Source organism: Pelodiscus sinensis, chromosome 3 (assembly GCF_052426305.1).
Source record: "Pelodiscus sinensis isolate ZL-2025 chromosome 3, ASM5242630v1, whole genome shotgun sequence".
Taxonomy (NCBI): domain Eukaryota; kingdom Metazoa; phylum Chordata; order Testudines; family Trionychidae; genus Pelodiscus; species Pelodiscus sinensis.
This window is the reverse complement of record NC_143054.1, coordinates 71,996,935-72,015,042: the sequence shown is the minus strand read 5'-3', so window position 1 is coordinate 72,015,042 and position 18,108 is coordinate 71,996,935. Positions and strand designations below refer to the sequence as shown.

At 38.4% G+C, this 18,108-nt stretch overlaps 1 protein-coding gene across 3 annotated transcripts in view; it reads left to right on the top strand.

Moving 5' to 3' along the window:
• Positions 1 to 13,246, top strand: part of FBXL4 (F-box and leucine rich repeat protein 4) — an 84,480-nt gene extending 71,234 nt beyond the window's left edge. For 2 of the 3 annotated variants that reach the window (XM_075923918.2, XM_014571175.4), the window contains exons 6-8: positions 687 to 758; positions 1,967 to 2,279; positions 9,029 to 13,246. In XM_075923918.2, coding sequence (XP_075780033.1) covers positions 687 to 758; positions 1,967 to 2,279; positions 9,029 to 9,192 — 549 coding nt within the window. In that variant the 3' untranslated portion in view covers positions 9,193 to 13,246. The remainder of the gene's footprint in view (positions 1 to 686; positions 759 to 1,966; positions 2,280 to 9,028) is intronic. The other variant, XM_075923920.2, reaches the window with a different exon arrangement.
• Positions 13,247 to 18,108: the final 4,862 nt, after the last annotated feature.

Here is an 18,108-nt window from a genome sequence, read left to right as displayed (position 1 = left end):
TATGGAAATAAAACTCAGTATTTAAGCATATAAATCGTCTGTAAGGTGTACCTGATTCTAATATTGTTTCAGATATTTGTAGTTGTGTAGTGGTTTTCTGAACAGAAGGGACATGTTAAAATAGCAGAAACATGACTGTAAAGTAAACTTTACATTCGTTTCACGCTGCATGTTGCTAGTGACAGGTGCTCAATGATTGTCAGTACCCTTGTCAGCAAAGAGAATCCTTTGACATTAAAGTCCCCAGTTCAACCCTGATGCTGTGTGCCTCTATTGGCAGGTCCATCAGGCTGTAGCTGGTCAGCGAATGTCAGAGCTGTTGTTCTTCTGGGATGTCACCAGTCCCCTGTGTTTTCAGTTTGGCCTTGCTTGCTGTTTGAACTTACCACACTTTCCAACTGCTTTCCTTTGGGAAATGAACTGATAGGTCATGGGAATATAGGTATCTTTAGGCCATGCAAAATTTCATCCAAAATGACTTACATAAAGGCTTCTAATGATTATCTTGACTCTAAGCCAATCAATGCTCAAAGCGCTTAGGGACTCATTAAATGGCATTTGTGGTGTCTGTAACCCAAGTTTTGAGTTGTATTTCAGGGAAAGTGGTGACAGCCTTTAATGTCTAATTGACCTCTTCTCTTTGATTTGCTTTCCATATTTGCTTCTGATGTGGTCCCCAATGGCAGCAAACAGCACTGCTCAGCATTCTGAACTTTTGTTCAGAGCTTCAGCACCTCAGCCTAGGTAGTTGTGTCATGGTAAGTTCCTGAAGTCAAGTTTGCATGTGGGTGTGTGAGACATAACTCAGACTGAACTTAACTGTTCTTTGCTCAAAGTATTAAAAGATAATTTACTTCATTTCCTTAATTGACATTAGCCTCTATTTTAATAGAAGAATAAAAATATTTGTGTGTTTAAAAGGACACTGGCCAATTTTGTAGGCATAACTTTTTTTTTTTTGCGCTTCTAGAACTAATGTTTAATGTTCTTTTTTATTTAAAACACATATTTAATCTTGTAAGCCCAGCACTTGTGAACAGCCCTACAGTAATAAATCTCTGTGTATGCATAATGAGTTAGTTTTAATGAAGATATTTTCAGTCACAGGCTTCTTAGGGCTATGAATTTGTGATTACTTAAAAAAAATAAAAATAGGAATTGCTGATAGAGGGAGGGGCCCATGCAGCTCTCTGTGACTATAGCTATAGCAGAGTACTTAACATGAGAATTGGTAGACTTCTCCATTCACTCAGGAAGCAAAAGACAAAGGAAGAGATGATAGGCCTCCCCCAGTTGTCTCAGCAGAAATTGGAAGAGTTAGCAGGTATTGTTCCCTCCAACCATCTAGACTTCCTATCATGCCTTTAATAGTGGACTAACACTGTCCATACAGTGGGTCACTTCCTTCCCCCAATTTCCACAGTGAGAATTAGTAATGCTTCCTTGAAGGCTAGATCCAGGTTCAACCCCTGTACAACCTTGAAAAGGGATGGGGCTTATTCTTTTGTTCATATGTAGATGTATGCACACTGTTTTATTAAGTGTCGTTAAACTGCCAGTAGCTCTGTTGTTATCCCTCTGCTTGCCCCTCTGTATAAGCAGGACAGATCACTGTCAATTAAACTTAATTACCCATTGTGGGGGGAAAACAGTTCTTAGAAAATAGCACTAGCAAAGAAAAAAGGAATGTTTGGAAGAAAATCGATTTTAATTATAGATTTTAATTTGTCTTTCTTATTCAATGCTTAAAACCAAAAAAGTTTAAAAACTGATTGCAAACTTCCCTTGTCATTGTCTTTTTTTAAACAAAGCAGAATGAGATGTGTCCAATATGATGGTGATCTTCTCTTCAAATTCTTTAGAAATTAAAAAACACTTAGACTGATCAATAGATGTATTAGCAAACAAAGCTGCTTGGGTATAACTGGAAATAAGGCTATAAGAATGGTGCTTGTTTTCTTCACAGATTGAAGACTATGACCTGATAGCAAGTATGATGGGAGCAAAGTGCAAAAAACTTCGTACTCTGGATTTGTGGAGATGTAAAAACATTACTGAAAATGGATTAGCAGAATTGGCTTCAGGGTGTCATCTCTTGGAGGAGCTTGATCTTGGCTGGTGCCCTACTCTACAAAGCAGTACTGGCTGTTTCACAAGCCTTGCACGTAAACTGCCAAACTTGCAAAAGCTCTTTCTTACAGCCAACAGGTCTGTGTGTGACACCGACATTGAAGAACTTGCCGCTAACTGTACTCATCTTCGTCAGTTGGATATACTGGGTAAGGAAATGCATGAATTCTTTCATTATTGTTTTTTCAGATGTATATCTTGGTATAAAGAGAGAACTACATATTGCCTAAATAAGACCTGTTGTAATTTTTAAATATTATTTAAAAATATGTCCCAGTTTAATAAAATTAAAAATTATTCATGAGGGCTTTTAAAACTTACAAATTCTTAATGCTTTGTGGTTGAAAAAAATCTTTGTAGTTACGGTTGCTAGTTTTCCTAAGCCTTTTTTTTCCTTTTTATGGTGTTTGTATGGCATATGAAAGACTATATTTTAAAAGTGTGTGTATTTTGACCAAATAAGCAGACTTTTCTTGCACAAACACATTAGGCAGAAGAGAATAATATTCTCCACTGTTTTTGTCACTTTTACTAGAAAATAATGTCTGTTTTAAAGTTAAAAAGTCCTTTACAGTGTAGCTTATGTTGTTTTCACCACTGTGACAGAAAGGGGGAAAAAAGCAACTTTATGCAAAGTTTAAATTTGTAGCCTTTTATAACTCTTAGAGATGGCAGTACCTTTTTCAATCTGAAGTAAAATATGCTTTAGATTCTTGGATGAGGAATTTGTGAAGGGAAAGGTATCTCTACAAGACATTACATTAGTCCTGTTAGGTTGCAACACATGGTTTCATTACTTAAAATGTTGGAGGACTGCTCACATTGCCATAAGCCAAGATTTCCTTTAGGGACAGGTTCTTTTACATTTGAGGGCTATTTTAATGGATTTAATTGAAAGAGAAAGATAGTGGTCCAAAAGAAGCAAATAAATTAATTCAATATAAGTTTTGAGAAGATCATGTTTTAAAACTGATTCCGCAAGAGGCTCAGAATCCTTCACTCACATTATCTTCAGTGGGTGGTTAGAACTATCATTTTCTCACAGGATTGGGCTTTACATATGCAATATAATTTAGAACATGGTTTCTAATTATTAACCTCCCTATATTAAATACCACAGAATGTGTGGTTTCATTCTGTGTTGACTTACGCGGCCAACATCCAACTAACATTAGAAAGAAAGGAAAACAGGTGAATGGTCACTTCATCCAGAACAAATTGATCCAAACCTAAACATATGTACTTTATGGTGTGTTGTAAGTTAATCTACCTGGCAGTTAAATTAAAGAAGACCTATTTCCTGGTCATACAAACCAAATCTCCAAAAGGCTCACTGAAAAAAGCATTTTATAAACATATACATTCTTTTTGGCCATCAACTCTCATGCTTATCTATTATGATAGCATTGTGTCTGCCCACAAATCGATCTGACCTTTTAATTAGAAGAGAAAGCCTGAGCAATGAATAGTTTGGTAGTTTATCCTATATAATGTCTGCAGGCTGTGCTTTCTCTTTGCCAGCCATGAAGGCTTGTTACTACATTCTCTCAATATTTTAATTAACCTGTTGACACTTACATGTAAAAGCAAGCTACTGAGCACTTACTGGTATTAACATGTCAGATTGTATTGCATATATTATTAGAAAACCTTTCATAATGAATGACATCAAATGTGGTGTTAAAATATATTATCCTACTGTATTCAAGCTATCTATCCTGAAACTGCTGTGTTGTCCATTCATGGAAATTCTTTTGGAGACATCTTGCTAGGAGAGTCTTGGAGCCAAGTTACATAATCTGTTGGAAATGCCACAACACTCCTGAAGTACATTGCTGCATCAGCTCACTGTGTCAAACCAGAGAACAAGCCTTTTCTCTTGTAGGCATTACTGAGTATCTGGTTGTTTCCTCTGTCCACTTCTGCTACTCTCAGCAGCAGCAAGGGGCATAAGTTATATAGCAAGATGGCAACTCAAAAGCTGTGAGTCAACATCCCGAAATATGGTGTTTTCTTCACATCAGCAATCTCTTCTATTTCATTGGTAGTAGAAAGCATGTGTTTATCTTATATGGACTAGCTAATACAAATAGTCACATTGCCAGTGAATTACACAGGTATTTGTGAGACAGCAGTGGAAACTGGGCATTGTGTATGAAAATCTCTTTTTCAGTCCCCCAGAATTGTGGGAAAACTACAGATTTTTCACATTATTATGAGACTGGGTAAGTAGAGACCAAAATGGAATTTCTCACAATGAATTCACAAGAGTTCGCAGCACTTGGTTTTATTCTGATATTGTTAAAGCCTGTAAACTCATCAGGGAAAACTCTTCCTGTTCCAATTACAGCATTTAACTCCATAGTGGCTTCATGGGCAGACAAAAATGAAGCTTCTTTTGAGAAGATTTGCTGGGCTGTAACCAGTTTGATTCATTCCTTTACTAAGCATTATAAAATCAATATCCTATCTAAATTGGATGGTGTTTTTAGTTGCTGGTTCTTGCAGTTTTGTTTCTTACCTGCAGGACTCCATGTATCATGCAATTATGTAACTATGTAAATTGCTACTTAATGTGGATTATATTTAAATAGGTGCATAATATGTGTTCTAGAAAATAAATTCCTATTTAAAAACAGTATTAAGGCTATGATCCTTGACTGTGGCCTATCAATTTACAGCACAATTTGGGAGGAAGTAGTGATTCAAAGATACGTTTTAGCCTTCATTGCGCTTCCTCAGCAAGCTGGGGCTAGTTCCACAGTATAAGTACAAAGGGGCCATTATGGGAAGCAGAAATCACAGGGGTGCCTCAGGCACATCTCTTTTCCCTACCAGCTGCAGGGGACAGGTGGTGTAGGAACCATCACACCAGCTTTACAGCATTGGAGGATCCCCCTGTGTAAGAATGATCCTACTGTGACTGGCTGTGTAAGCATTTGAGCTCCAATGTACTTGTCTCTGTGCAGCTAGATTCTGGGCTGACACCTCTAGGCCTTTTAGGGTACGTTTATACCACATGCTTATTTAGAAATAAGCTATTCTAGAAGACATACTCTAAAATAGCTTATTTCGAAATAGAACGTCTACACTACAGGGAATCCTCAAAATTAGTTCAAGGCAGGCTTCCCTAATGTAGACACGCTACCTCAATTTAGAGCCCCATGAGGCACTGGTGAGTAATTACGTTGAATGGCCTGAGGAGGAGCTATTTCAAAATAACTGCAGTGGAGCTTCAACACTACAGCTATTTCGAAATAGCTATTTTGGAATAGGTGTTATTCCTCATGGAATGAGGTTTACAGAAATTGGAATAAGCCATCGGTTATTTCAAATTTATTTCAAAATAACAGAATTGCTACGTAGACACTCGCATTGTTGTTTTGGAATAATGGACATTATTCTGAAATAATGCTGCTGTGTAAACACACCCTTAGTTATGATGAGAGTCTCCAGAATGTGAGCCCTGTGTTCCACAGTTGTTGTATTCTGGAGTGCACTGCGGACCAGTGAGAAATTGTGTTAGCACCTGCCCCCACAACCTTAAGTGCATTTCCATGCTTTCTTGCCAGGTCCCAACCAGATAGTATGTAGATTACAACCTGAGTGTCATTGTATAGCTACAGGCCTCATTCATTAGCTCTGATCTTAGAAGCCTATCAGAAACACTCCAGTCACATTCTGGCTTCAGTCACTACTTGCTGGGTGACCTCAGTATACTCCCAGTCCCAGATTTTCCCAAAAATCTGCATTGTGTTTTCTGCATTGTCCAGCCCTCTCATAAGGCAATTCAAATATTAAAAGTTTGTTGCTCCTATAAAGAATCAATATTCAACAATTTGCTACTTTAACTGGAGTCACCAAACATTTCAGTTGAAACACAACACTAAATTAGTTTAGATTAAAAATAAGACCAGTTTATTTAACTGGGGAGATAGAGGTTTTATGTGAGCACAAGTATAGGGTCATATATGATTAGAAGAAAAATAAAGATAAACTGTTTTCTAGTAGCTAAAATTTAACAACCTAGACTGGGTTCAAGGTAAAAATCCTTATTGCATGTTCCCAGGAGTGTGGCTAGCCAAATTCTCAGGTCAGATTCTTTTCCCCAAAGTCAAAAGGCTGGTTCCTTTGTCGTCTTAGATGAAAGAGAGCAAGTGAGCTTGGGGTTTTCTGTCCTTTTCTTTTATAGTCCAATTAACTTTGAAGTGGAATCTTCTGAGTGTTATTCCTTAAAGAAAAGTTTTTTTCAAACACTGAAGGAGGTGACATGGAGGCTGGTGGAGAAGGAGTCACCATGTTCTTTTTTCACACCTGTGTTTGCTAAATTGCAAATTTGCTTTGTCTCTTGCCATCTGCTGTCCCTGCTGTCTCAAGGACCCTGTTTATTATATGTAAATTTAGGTAAAGATACATTTCTTTATTCAGGATACTTCTGTTTGGGTAGGTGTGATTTGAACACGTGATGAGAAATCATTCAAAGGGATTTAATAAGCTCACATATAATGGTGTCCCACACATTTCATCATGATATTAGTGACCAGTGGGTTATCAGTTTTCAGATGATGCTTTACAAGGCAATTTTTGTATGAAGATTATTACAGCAGTATGCAGGGTGTAAATACAGGCCTGTATTTGGTTGCAAAAATGCAACGTTGTCTGCCAACAGCCTGAAATGATAACTCCGAGAGATGTGAACTGTTTTCTCTAATCTCATTGTTAACTCTGAAATTGGTCAACAGTTTGAATGTCAGCATTGCTAATTGTTTTAACAAAAGCCTCAGACTAGTGTGTTTATTTTTCATTATTGTATTGTTAGATACTGAGGCAGATGCACTGGGGCAACTCCTTACTACCAAAGGTTCTTGACAAACCCTGCTCCCCAAAATTTATAGCCACCATTGCCCAGCACAAAACAAAGGTGATAAAGAAAAGCTGCTAAAATAATTAATTCCTTCCTAGTTATCAAAAACACCACCCACACCTTATGTGCCAAAAGTGCAAACTGTCCCCTTCCCAACTGTCAAAATCTTCAGCTTTCCTCTGATGGCTTCAATATATAGTTGATCAGTTGAAATACAAAAATCTGTAGCAAATTTAAATTTGAGATCAGTGAAAATAAATTGAATCGAAGGTTCAAATTGGACTGGACTGGAGAGTGAAGTGAGGTCATTTATGGGAGCCGTGCCAGATAATTCTAGGGCGGGGTGGGCAAAGGGACCTCAGTGGGCTGGATCCATCCGCCAAGCTGGTGGATCCAGCCCGCGGCTGCCCTGCTGTTCCCCCCGACACAGGCCAGTCGAGACCTGGGAACGGGGAAGTGCACAAAGTCTCCTCTACTCCCACCCCTCCATCCCCCCCTTGCAAGGGCATGCGGCACAAGAGAGAACACTGGCTGTTTTTAAACAGTTGGCATTTCTCTCTAGCTGCCATGTGTCCCTGGCAGAGCAGGAGCAGGCAGTGAGAGACTTTGCATGCTCCACCACCCCCAGGCCAACCAGGATTTATGGGGAGCATGAGAAGTCTCCTCATCCCACCCCTTCTGCCCGAGACCCCGAACCTTCTGGGGCAGCCTGGGGTTACTTCATAAATTTATGAAGTGGCCCCCTTTTGAAAATTATTGCTCACCCCTGTTCTAGGGTCTCTGACTGAAGTCCAATAGGTTGCATAGAACATAAGTCTCCCCGCCATAGAATTTTTGTCTTCAAGAATTTTCTTAAGTTGCCTCTGACAACTACCATGCATAATTTTCTCTCAACGGTTCCAGGATAGGTGGGTTGAATATATGAACACATATATGGGAATGCTGATTACAGCAAAGGAACAAAATAGTGCCACTGAACAATTATTGCTTTTGGGTATTCTGTTCAGCAGGTGCCTGAGAATTTCACCAGGGAACAAATTGAACAACAAAGTTAAATGACAGATTTTAAGATATCTGTGGTGCATTTGTGCTGAACAATGGCATTTAACTGAAGTAACCAAACTAGTAAATTGAGATGGGCCCAAATTAAAATCCCATATTCAAATTCCCCCTCCTCTCAAAATCTTGGACTGACCTGTGAAGATAAATGTCATTATGTCATTTCTTTGAGGGACAAAGGAAAAAATGTGCTTTATATATCCTTTTAATATATTTACTTTTTGAGAAGCATTCCTAATTATATACAGATAATGCTAAAAACATAGAAGATGTCATATCTCTTATTCCTATCACCTGTTGGTGCTGCTTACTAAAATAATCTTTTTAACCATAAGAAATGTATTTCTCTTGCAGTTCATTCCCTGTAGAAAAAGTTCAGTTATTAAAGACTCTTGATGCGTTAATGTCCATATGCTCTCTGCTCCTAATCCCTGTCCCTCTGAAATCAATACATTCCACCGACTTCAGTTAGCATTAGACTGTCCCTCAATACCGTGCATTTGTTGCAACATTATATTACAGTCAGTGAAAGGGGTACATGATGTAAGGACATGGATTTGGCATGACCTTTTGCTATATACTCATTGTAAGTGGTGGTGTCAGAGCACAGAATCCAGACACCCAGATTGTGATAACAGAGCCATCTAGCTTTTGCAATATAGTGTCAGTACTCAGAAAAAGTTCCCACTGAAATCTTGGGGTTTTTCCTGAACAAGAAGAAAACTGGATTTTTTTTAATTCAGGTTAAAACGTGACATTCCCACTGACCTTCTGTGGTCAAAAATGTGGGAAAACTTATCTGAAAAGAGCCTTTCTCTTGAAAGGCGAACAAAATAAATGTAGTGATAATGTAGTGAAATAAATTTGAAAGGAGGAGTAAGTTGCACAAGATTTCTAGCTACAGTATATCTTGGCAGCTTTAACAAAGGCTTATTTCACATTCACTTTTTAAAGTTTTGTTTTGTTTTGAAACAGGAACAAGGATGGTAAGCCCTGCATCTTTAAGAAAACTGTTGGAGTCTTGTAAAGATCTTTCTTTACTTGATGTATCCTTCTGTTCTCAAATTGATAATAGAGTTGTCCTAGAACTGAATGCCAGCTTTCCTAATGTGTGCATAAAAAAGAGTTTCACTCAGTGACTCACTGTGTTTGACAGTGTTGTTTCCTGTGAATTTGTGATTACATTCTTCTTCAGAAAAAGAAATTAAAATATTCCATAAAATAGAGGAAAAATGTTAACTATAGTCATGAAATGAGTACATATTATGTATTTGGTGGGGAACTCTTATTATCCTGTACCAAGTAATTGTTTTCCCTTTTATAATTGATGGCATTGCATGTGTTTAAATGGCTGCATATGTGACCTAAATTAAAGAAGAAGAAAAACACTAATTCTTGTTGCCCTTTTAAAGAAAATTATGTATACTAAGATACATTAAAAATCCATGTGAAAGTGAACCTTTAATATTTAGCAATAGAGAAATTATGGGAGTTTCTCTGTCTTTAGTGTTTTAGTTTTGGCCACTGGCATTATGTCCTTGTGATCTATCTTGTAATATGCTGATTGAAAAATTGTTTAAGATAGTGTAAGATCAGACTAGACTAAAAAGCCACTTTTTCCCCTCCTTTTGTAGACAGTGATTGGTATCTATTTTAAAACTCTGATGTGTCTGCTGAGAAGTTTTTTTCCTCCTCTTTCAAACGGATGAAATGTGGCACAGGCTTACAGTCTGGCTTAAATGACATAACATAAATACAAAACCCCACCATATGAGTTTATAGTAGAAACTAAAAAGAATGAAAATTACCTTGCTTCTTCCTGTACTGAATATAAATTTTGTGTCATGTACTTATTGTCACAACTGATAATGCATAGAAAACCCAAAAGTAATTTTCTTTTCAAATTTATATTATTTCAAGCTATGTTGACTTGTGGAACATCTGCCTTTCATATGAAGTACAATGATGATGTTACTCACAATAATGTATTAGAATCCCTTCCTTAGTTGGGTGCATACCTACTATCAAATTTAAAAACAAATATTTGATGTTCGGTAAAATCATGATGATCATGCTGGGTTTGTAAACCAAAGGCAATGTGATTTGGCTGTGTGCTAACTTATTCTGAGATGTTTTTGCACCAAAAGAGGTAATTATCTTTGGTAATCTATACTCTCTTAACTGTTGTTAATTTTTTGGAGGAGAGAGATGATGATGTCAATGAATGAATGTTTTTTTCCCTACTTTTTGCACTTATCTGAATGAAACATCCTTTCCTCCGTATTGTGGATTGGTATTTACAGCATGTACTCATAATTATGTAACCTTGCCTCTTTAGACACTAATAGTGAATACAGACCACCAGACACAATCTCTCATTTGGGATCAGCTCCATTATTGTCACCTTTCTAGCAGATGCTGACCAATGTTTCATCTTGGGAAAGTAAGCATAACACTTTGCATGGCTGAACACACCATTGCTATAAAGAAGATCATCAGCAAAGAAATTCAATTTGATGAAGTAAATAGCTGTCCACTGAAAGAGAAGTGCCTTGGAGCAGCAATGAACTAGTGACCTCCATGGACCTAAATTAGTATTTCTGAACTCTTTATACCAATGCCAATGCTTTATAAATCATTTAGTAAAACAAGCCAAATTTCTCTGATTTTATAAACCACCATTCTGATTTAAAATGTACAGAATATTGTAGGAAATCTCAATCCAAATATGTGTCATTCACATACAGATGTTACCATGTGATTTACAGCTAGGAGCCATTCCATTGTCTTTCAGAATACTGTGCTACTTAGACATGTTTCAATCTAGACATATCTGTTTACCTGACAGATGTGTGCCCTAGAGTTATTCTGTGCAAGATATCATGTTATTTTGGCAGTGGTCATTTCTTTAAATAAATTTTAAACTTATTTTAATATAAAGTATTTACAATGTATTTTATAATGTCTAATGTATAATGCAAACTTATTTTAATATAATGTATTCACAAGTGTATTCATTGTAAATGAGAATTAAACATTTATGTCCCAGTTACAGGAGAACTTAAGTTTACATTATGGGTGTTTACAGATATTGATGTTTTAAAATAAGTATTGTTTTTGTTGTAAAATTTCACTCCTCAGGGTGCATATAAATTTTTACTTTTTTTTAATTTTTTTTTAAGTAATGGTTCTTGGCTTACGTTTATAATTGTAAATAGAATTGGATTTATTTACTATAGAAGTAGTGGTATATTTTATGCCTGCCAAAGTATTAAAGTGGGCAAATAGTATAATCTTACTTATGCACGTAAGAATAATGTAAAGGTGGAAGGTGATAGGTTTTTTGTTTTCGGTGGTTTTTTTGTGGGTTTTTTTGTTGTTGTTGTTTTTGCTTTATTATGAAGTATAACAAAGGTCTGATTTGATTTTTGTTTTGTTTCTATTCTGTTTAAATGATATATTTCTATTTGACTCTTACATTCAAATCACAGTTTTTGTCTGGAACACTCTGTAGTGACTGAAGATCTCTTTGAATTATGTTATCATATTTTCTGGTTGAAGTGTAACCTAATTAATTACAGGGAAATGTTTTTGTTCAGACTGTTTGAAATTTGAGTTTCTTAACATGTATTTAACTTAAAAAATTGTGAAATACCTGTGATAAAAGGACATCTTTGTTTACAATTTGATACCCTGGCCCTTTACTTAATGGCTGAAGCACTTTTTTTTTATTGTCTCCAAGAAGTCTTCCAGAAAAAAGAGAGCAGACCAGGCTTGACATTCCTGGTATTTCTAAGGTAAAAGGTGGGTGGAAAAAAACCCACTTTCAGGCCTTCCTTAGACATCATAAAGAAAAAATAGGCTACAATTTCAATTTTAATTTATGTTACTTCTTAGAATTTTATTATCAATCATCTTATTCAAAGATATTCAGCAGATTTTTATTTTAGAATATTTCTGAAATACTGAAATTGGGTATATAGCCTGCTAAAGCCTTTCAACCAGCTAACTGCTGACAGCAATCTAAGAATTACTATTATAGTGTCACACTTGAGTCATAATAGTTAACAGTCAGCATTTCCATTGTAAACCATTATTTCTTGTACACTTGGGGACTGGAATACAGCTGGAATTCCTCTCTATCCACAAATCTGGATCAACCTGGTCAACAGTTGTGCAGACCTTTCCATATTATTCGCCAGTGTGCTTCAGTGTGTGTCTACATGAAATAGTTATTTCAAAACATTCCAGAAGATATTTCCAACCTTTCAGCTAAGTTAAAGACCCATGCAACCAAGTGGACATGCAGACGTTTGTAAAATGTAGGGATGTTAAGAAGCATGTCAATTGTGTAGTCAACAAAATTTTAGTTGACTATACGATTAATCGATAAGGGTTAGCTCAGCTATCACTCAGTCCTGGCTTGTTCCAGTTCCTGGCATCTACTCCTGCTGAAGCTCTGAACTACAAGCACTTGTACTGCAAAGCCACAGCGGGGGTTATTGTCAGATCCTGGTGTGAGCTGGGACTGAGCGAGCCTGCTCATTCGCCAGCTTTTAGTGCTTGTACTGCAGAGTTGCAGTGGGAATAGTTGCTGGGACTGGTATGAGCCAGGACTGAGCCAGCCTGTCAGCCAGCCTGCTAAAAGATTGGGTGGAGGGTTGTGTGTAGTTAATAGCGTTAACTGATAAGCACTTGCTTATCAGTTAATCGCTTAGACAACTACACTATTACATCCCTAGTAAAATGCTCAAACTAAACAAAGTTGGAAAACATAGAAAAGACTATATTTGTCTTCTGATCTATCAGTTTGACACACATGATTTCAGTAACAATCAGCTACTCATCTGAAACTTTTCAATAGCAGAGATGTGATTGTAAGTTAACTCTGTCCCTCCCCTATATTAATTGTAGTAAAGTTGCAAAAGCACAACTGGGTTTTAGTACAGAAATAACTGTGTGTAGACTTTTTAAAGAGTTTCCATTCTGATCACTTCTGCCGAGCTTATAAATTTCCTAAAGTGGCATTTGCTACTAATGCATAAGATTTGTCATTTTGATACGTGTATTCATTGCTACTCTTTTTGAAATATTAAGAGACCTTTGCTTTCAGTTATACTCCAGTTTCATATTATCATGTAAAAAGAAGTATTTGCATGCTCGTGAAATATATTAAACTTTTTCATAACTATGGCAGTTGATTTTGGGACCTCAGTAATTTTACCATTGAGTAAAATATGTTGAAACCATCTGTGTATTTGTGTACTTGTGTTCGTTGTCATGAGAGCATGTGCATTATCTTAACTCTGCCATATTTTTTTCAATATTAAGAGAAATATGACAGCCATTTGACCCTTTCAACTCTGATATAAAATATAATTAAGCTTTTAATTTATATTTAAATAAGAAGTCTCATTGATTATGTCACTGAGTATAAAGGAAAGCATGTTGTTTTGCCTATCTTTGTTTATGTCTAAATTTCTACCTATTCACCAGAAAAATTGATATTTTTCTTTATAGAGTATAGAAGGAGAAAACAGCTACATAAAATTTTGCCGTGTGTTTTTTTTAATGAGAATACTAAGGACTTAATGATTTCAGTAATTACTCCTAAATCTAGCCAAAGTTGCTAGCTGTATGATCTTATTAAATTGTAGTAATTGTGCTACTATAGGGTCAGATCACAGAGAATGACCATGGAAGACCAAACAGGAAAAAATGTTTTGGTTCCACTTTGTGGGGAACGAGGAGGTCTTACCCTATTGCTCTAGTGCCAGGGTGGAGAAGATATGTCCAGAAAAGATATGGCCACTATCTGAATGTACTGGTCAAACATCTTTCATCCAGTGGAGGATCAAAACAGAAGCTGTGTTTGCTGCTGCTATTCTGAAGCTGCAGTAGTAAATGTTGAGTGGGTCTGCTAGCACTTCGCAGCATGTGGGAGAAGAATTTCATCCCTATCACCACCACACAAAATCTCTTCACAAAGCTCATTTCTGTAAGAAGGAACCTGCTAGTCTGGAATGAACAATTTCTCATTTCATTGAATACAGCTAATGGTGTGCTTTTTGGTAGTATGCACTCTGATCCTTTGCACCAGTCTGCCTCTGCCTAATGGGTGGGAGAGATCTATGGTATTAGATTGATCATCACAGTAACACCTTTTGAGAGAGACAATGACACAGGACTGTGGATCTGGCATGATGGCTTTCATGGCTAGCTTTTTTTGCTCTGTCTGTTGTCTGAACTCATCTCCTCTCCAAAAGAAGCACCTTTCTTCTGTTGTGATCACCATTTCTAAGCAGGCTATCTGATGACTGTAAGGTCCATAGGTTCAAAGTAGGAAAGGAGATGGACTCTGTGGGGCTGAGAACTCATTTTTCATAATAAGTAAACTCATCTAACAGCCTGCTGACATCTGTTTTCCAAGAAGCCTTCTGAGACAAGTTCCTCTTCTCCCTTTCACCAATCTGCTCCTTCCTTGGGACCCAGGAAAGTGGTTAAAACCCTCTCTATATTGTAGGGCTACATCTACAATACACGATTCTTGCACAAGAAGCCTTTTGCGCAAGCGTTTTTGCACAAAAACTTCTTGCACAAGCACACATCCACACATCCACACATCAAAGCACATGGCCAGAGAGTGTCCACTCTGCATCGACGCTCTCGTGCAAGAAAACTCTGATTGCTGTTCACAGAATGGCCATCAGAGCACGTGTGCTTTTTTCCATAGGGATCTCTTGCGCATGAAACCCCTCTGAAGCGTCCACACTTGCCTTCTTGTGCAACAATTGTAGCACGAAAAGCAATTATGCCTCAGAAAAGGAGGTTTACCTATGGCAGAAAAGGCCCTCTGTTCTGCCATTTAACTGCCCATTTAATTGCATAAGAACTCCTTTAAGGTGTGGATGCTCTGCAGGTTTTTGTGCAAAAACAGCTGTTTTTGCGCAATACCCTTGTAGTGTAGACGTAGCCTAGGGGTACGTCCTCACATCAGTGTTATTTCGGAATAACTGATGTTATTCTGAAATACCATAGTCTGCGTCTACACTATAAGCAGTTATTCAGCAATGTCAAAATAATGTCAAGCTGGAGGACTTCTTACTCTGACTCCTATCCCTCATTTTACAAGGAGTAAGGGAAGTCAAAGGAAGAGTGCTCTTTCTCGAACTTCCTGCTGTGTAAACAACACCAGAAGCCAAAATAAGCTATTTCAGCTTAAGCTATGCAATTGACGTAGCTCAAGTTGCATAGCTTATTTTGGCTTTAACTCTGCTGTGTAGACAGACATTCTCTAAGAGACTTCTGGTATCTGTTCCTTTTGTACAAGCAAAGGTCCAGAAAACCACACCATTCTCTCTACTTATTGTGGCTCAAGCAGGATGTTTTCTCTTCCACCGAGCATCAAAAAAGTTTCACCATAAAAACATGTAATGTGAACATTAGATCTGCAATCTAAAGCAATGGATGCAATGCTGAAAAAAGATACAAATGGCAATGTAATCTGCTCTGAGAAACCTACAATCTAGTGACAGCCTCCAAAAATCAGACTTCCTTATCAAACAGACTCCCTAGTTTAGGGATTGTTTTTGGTTTGCCGGTGTTATTTTGGTGAGAAGCTGCACTTTTTATTGATATAGATTAGCACAAATAGATATTTTCTGATAGTATTATGCACAAAACAATTTGCTAACAATTTACATGTTTCCAGTATACTACTCTGTAATGTGCTAACAATTACCATAATTATGTTAAGTAGTAGGGTCATAGTGTCTCTATATAATATGAAACGTAGGGCCAGGATTTAATGTAGAAATCCTTAACTTTGTATACTATTTTTGAAAGCCAAGTAATGCTTCATTAAGTATTTTGAAGATTTGTATTTTGAGACAAGTTTGGATTTTGAAAATTCTGTTTCCCTGTGCTTTTTTTATCAGAGGCATTTGTATAAAATAGGAGAACCATTGCTCTGGGTCAACTTTTCTTGTTATGTAATCTCACCTGTAATCACAATAATTTTGTTGTATTTGAAACATTGGTTATGCTTATTATCATGGTATCAGACTGTGAATTTGAACATGAGGTGTACGGGCTGCCATTCTTTGCTCTAGTAGAGTCTTTTGGCGGTGGGGGAGATGCTATGAGTACAGCAGTGGGCCAAAGAAAGGTCAGGGCTAATTAGAAGGGATATGTGAAGTACAGGCAGTCCCCGGGTTACGTACAAGATAGGGACTGTAGGTTTGTTCTTAAGTTGAATCTGTATGTAAGTCGGAACTGGCGTCCAGATTCAGTCGCTGTTGAAACTGACCGCCAGTTCTGACTTACATACAGATTCAACTTAAGAACCCCAAGCTTCCCCAAGTCAGCTGCTGCTGAAACTGATCAGCGCTGATTCCAGGAAGCCTGGGGCAGAGCAACTCTGCCTCGGGCTTCCTGTAGTCAGTGCTGGTCAGTTTCAGCAGCGGCTGACTTGGGGACGCCTGGGGCAGAGCAGCTGGGGTGCTGCTGGGTTGCTCCAGTAGCACCGCTCCTCGGCGCTACTGGACCAACCCAGCAGCGCCCCAGCTGCTCTGCCCCAGGCGTCCTGATTCAGCCACTGCTGAAACTGACCAGCAGCGGCTGAATCAGGACCTGGGGCAGAGAGCTGGGGTGCAGCCGGGTTGGTCCAGTAGTGCCCAGAGCGGCGCTGCAGGACCAATCGGCAGCGCCCCAGCTGCTCTGCTCCAGGGTCCAAAACAAAAGCCTGGTCTGCTGGGGTGGGGGCACACTAGCCGCGCCCCCCCCCCAGCAGACCGGGGACACGGGGAGCAGAGGCACGGGACCCCCCCACGGCTGCGGCTTCAGTCCCGGTGCCTGTGGTCTGCTGGGGACGGTCCAGCTCTAGCAAAGCCTCAGAAGCGCGGGAACCCGCCCAGTGCCCCTGGTCTGCTGGAGACGGTCTCCAGCAGACCAGGGACACCGGAGCAGCTTACGAATGGGGCTTTCTCGCCCCGGAGCTCGCAGGTAGCAATCCGCTACCTCGACCTCTGGGGCGAGAAAGCCCCGTTCGTAAGTGCGGATCCGACATAAGTCGGATCCGCTTAAGTCGGGGACTGCCTGTACCTACCTGTCCCATTTCCTCTTCCTCCTTTAGATGCAATGCTCCTATTGTCTGTGAACCATTCTGCCTCTTTCAACTTAGTAAAACAGATTTTTGCACTGTAAGCCTTATTTTGAAGTAACTTGAGATAAATTCAAAAAATAGCTTTATGATTGTCACTGCCAATTATTACCAAACATTCACTGTCTAGTTGCCTCATGTAAAATAGTAGGCAGTCTCAGCCTATGTGCTATAGATCAGGTGCCTGTGTCCCAAAACTACTGTTATATATGGTATTAGGATGAGATCCACAAAGAATTTAAGCATCTAATTCCCATGGATTTCAATGGGAGTTAGAAGCCTGAATACCTGTGAGGATCTGAGCCTTTGTGCTTCCTTTCATTCACTTCCTAGATAGAAAGATCAAGGAGTAAATGAACATGAAGACTCAACTAACTCTTAGTGGTCCATCCAGAATGCAGCTAAGGCACAGCCAGTTGCCCGGGGACTGTGGGGCAGCTTGCTGCCCATGTTTTTCCTTCTTTGTGGATAACAAATTGCATCTTCAGGTTTTTCAAACTCAACTTCTGGACTGCTCAATAATGAACTTTGAAAAGGAATGTTTACAATAATATGTGATTTAATTTGATCTGTTTTAGCGGCATTAATATTTAAATTATGTTACAACATACTGCTACTGTGCTGCTGTTTTAAGTGGAGTAATTTATACAGAAAGGGAAGAACATTAACAGAGAATAGTCCTTAGAAGGCTGCAAGCTGTGCTATAAAAGCTCTTTTATACACAGTCATGCCAGTAAGCAGGCAAGCAGCAAAGGCAAATGAAACACTTTAGTAATAAGCAACAAAAAGAGACATTGGTAAGATAGATAGAGATAATTGCTTCTAAACATTATATTTTAGTCTCAGAGGGGTAGCCGTGTTAGTAACTTTAAAAACAATGAGTAGCACCTTAGAG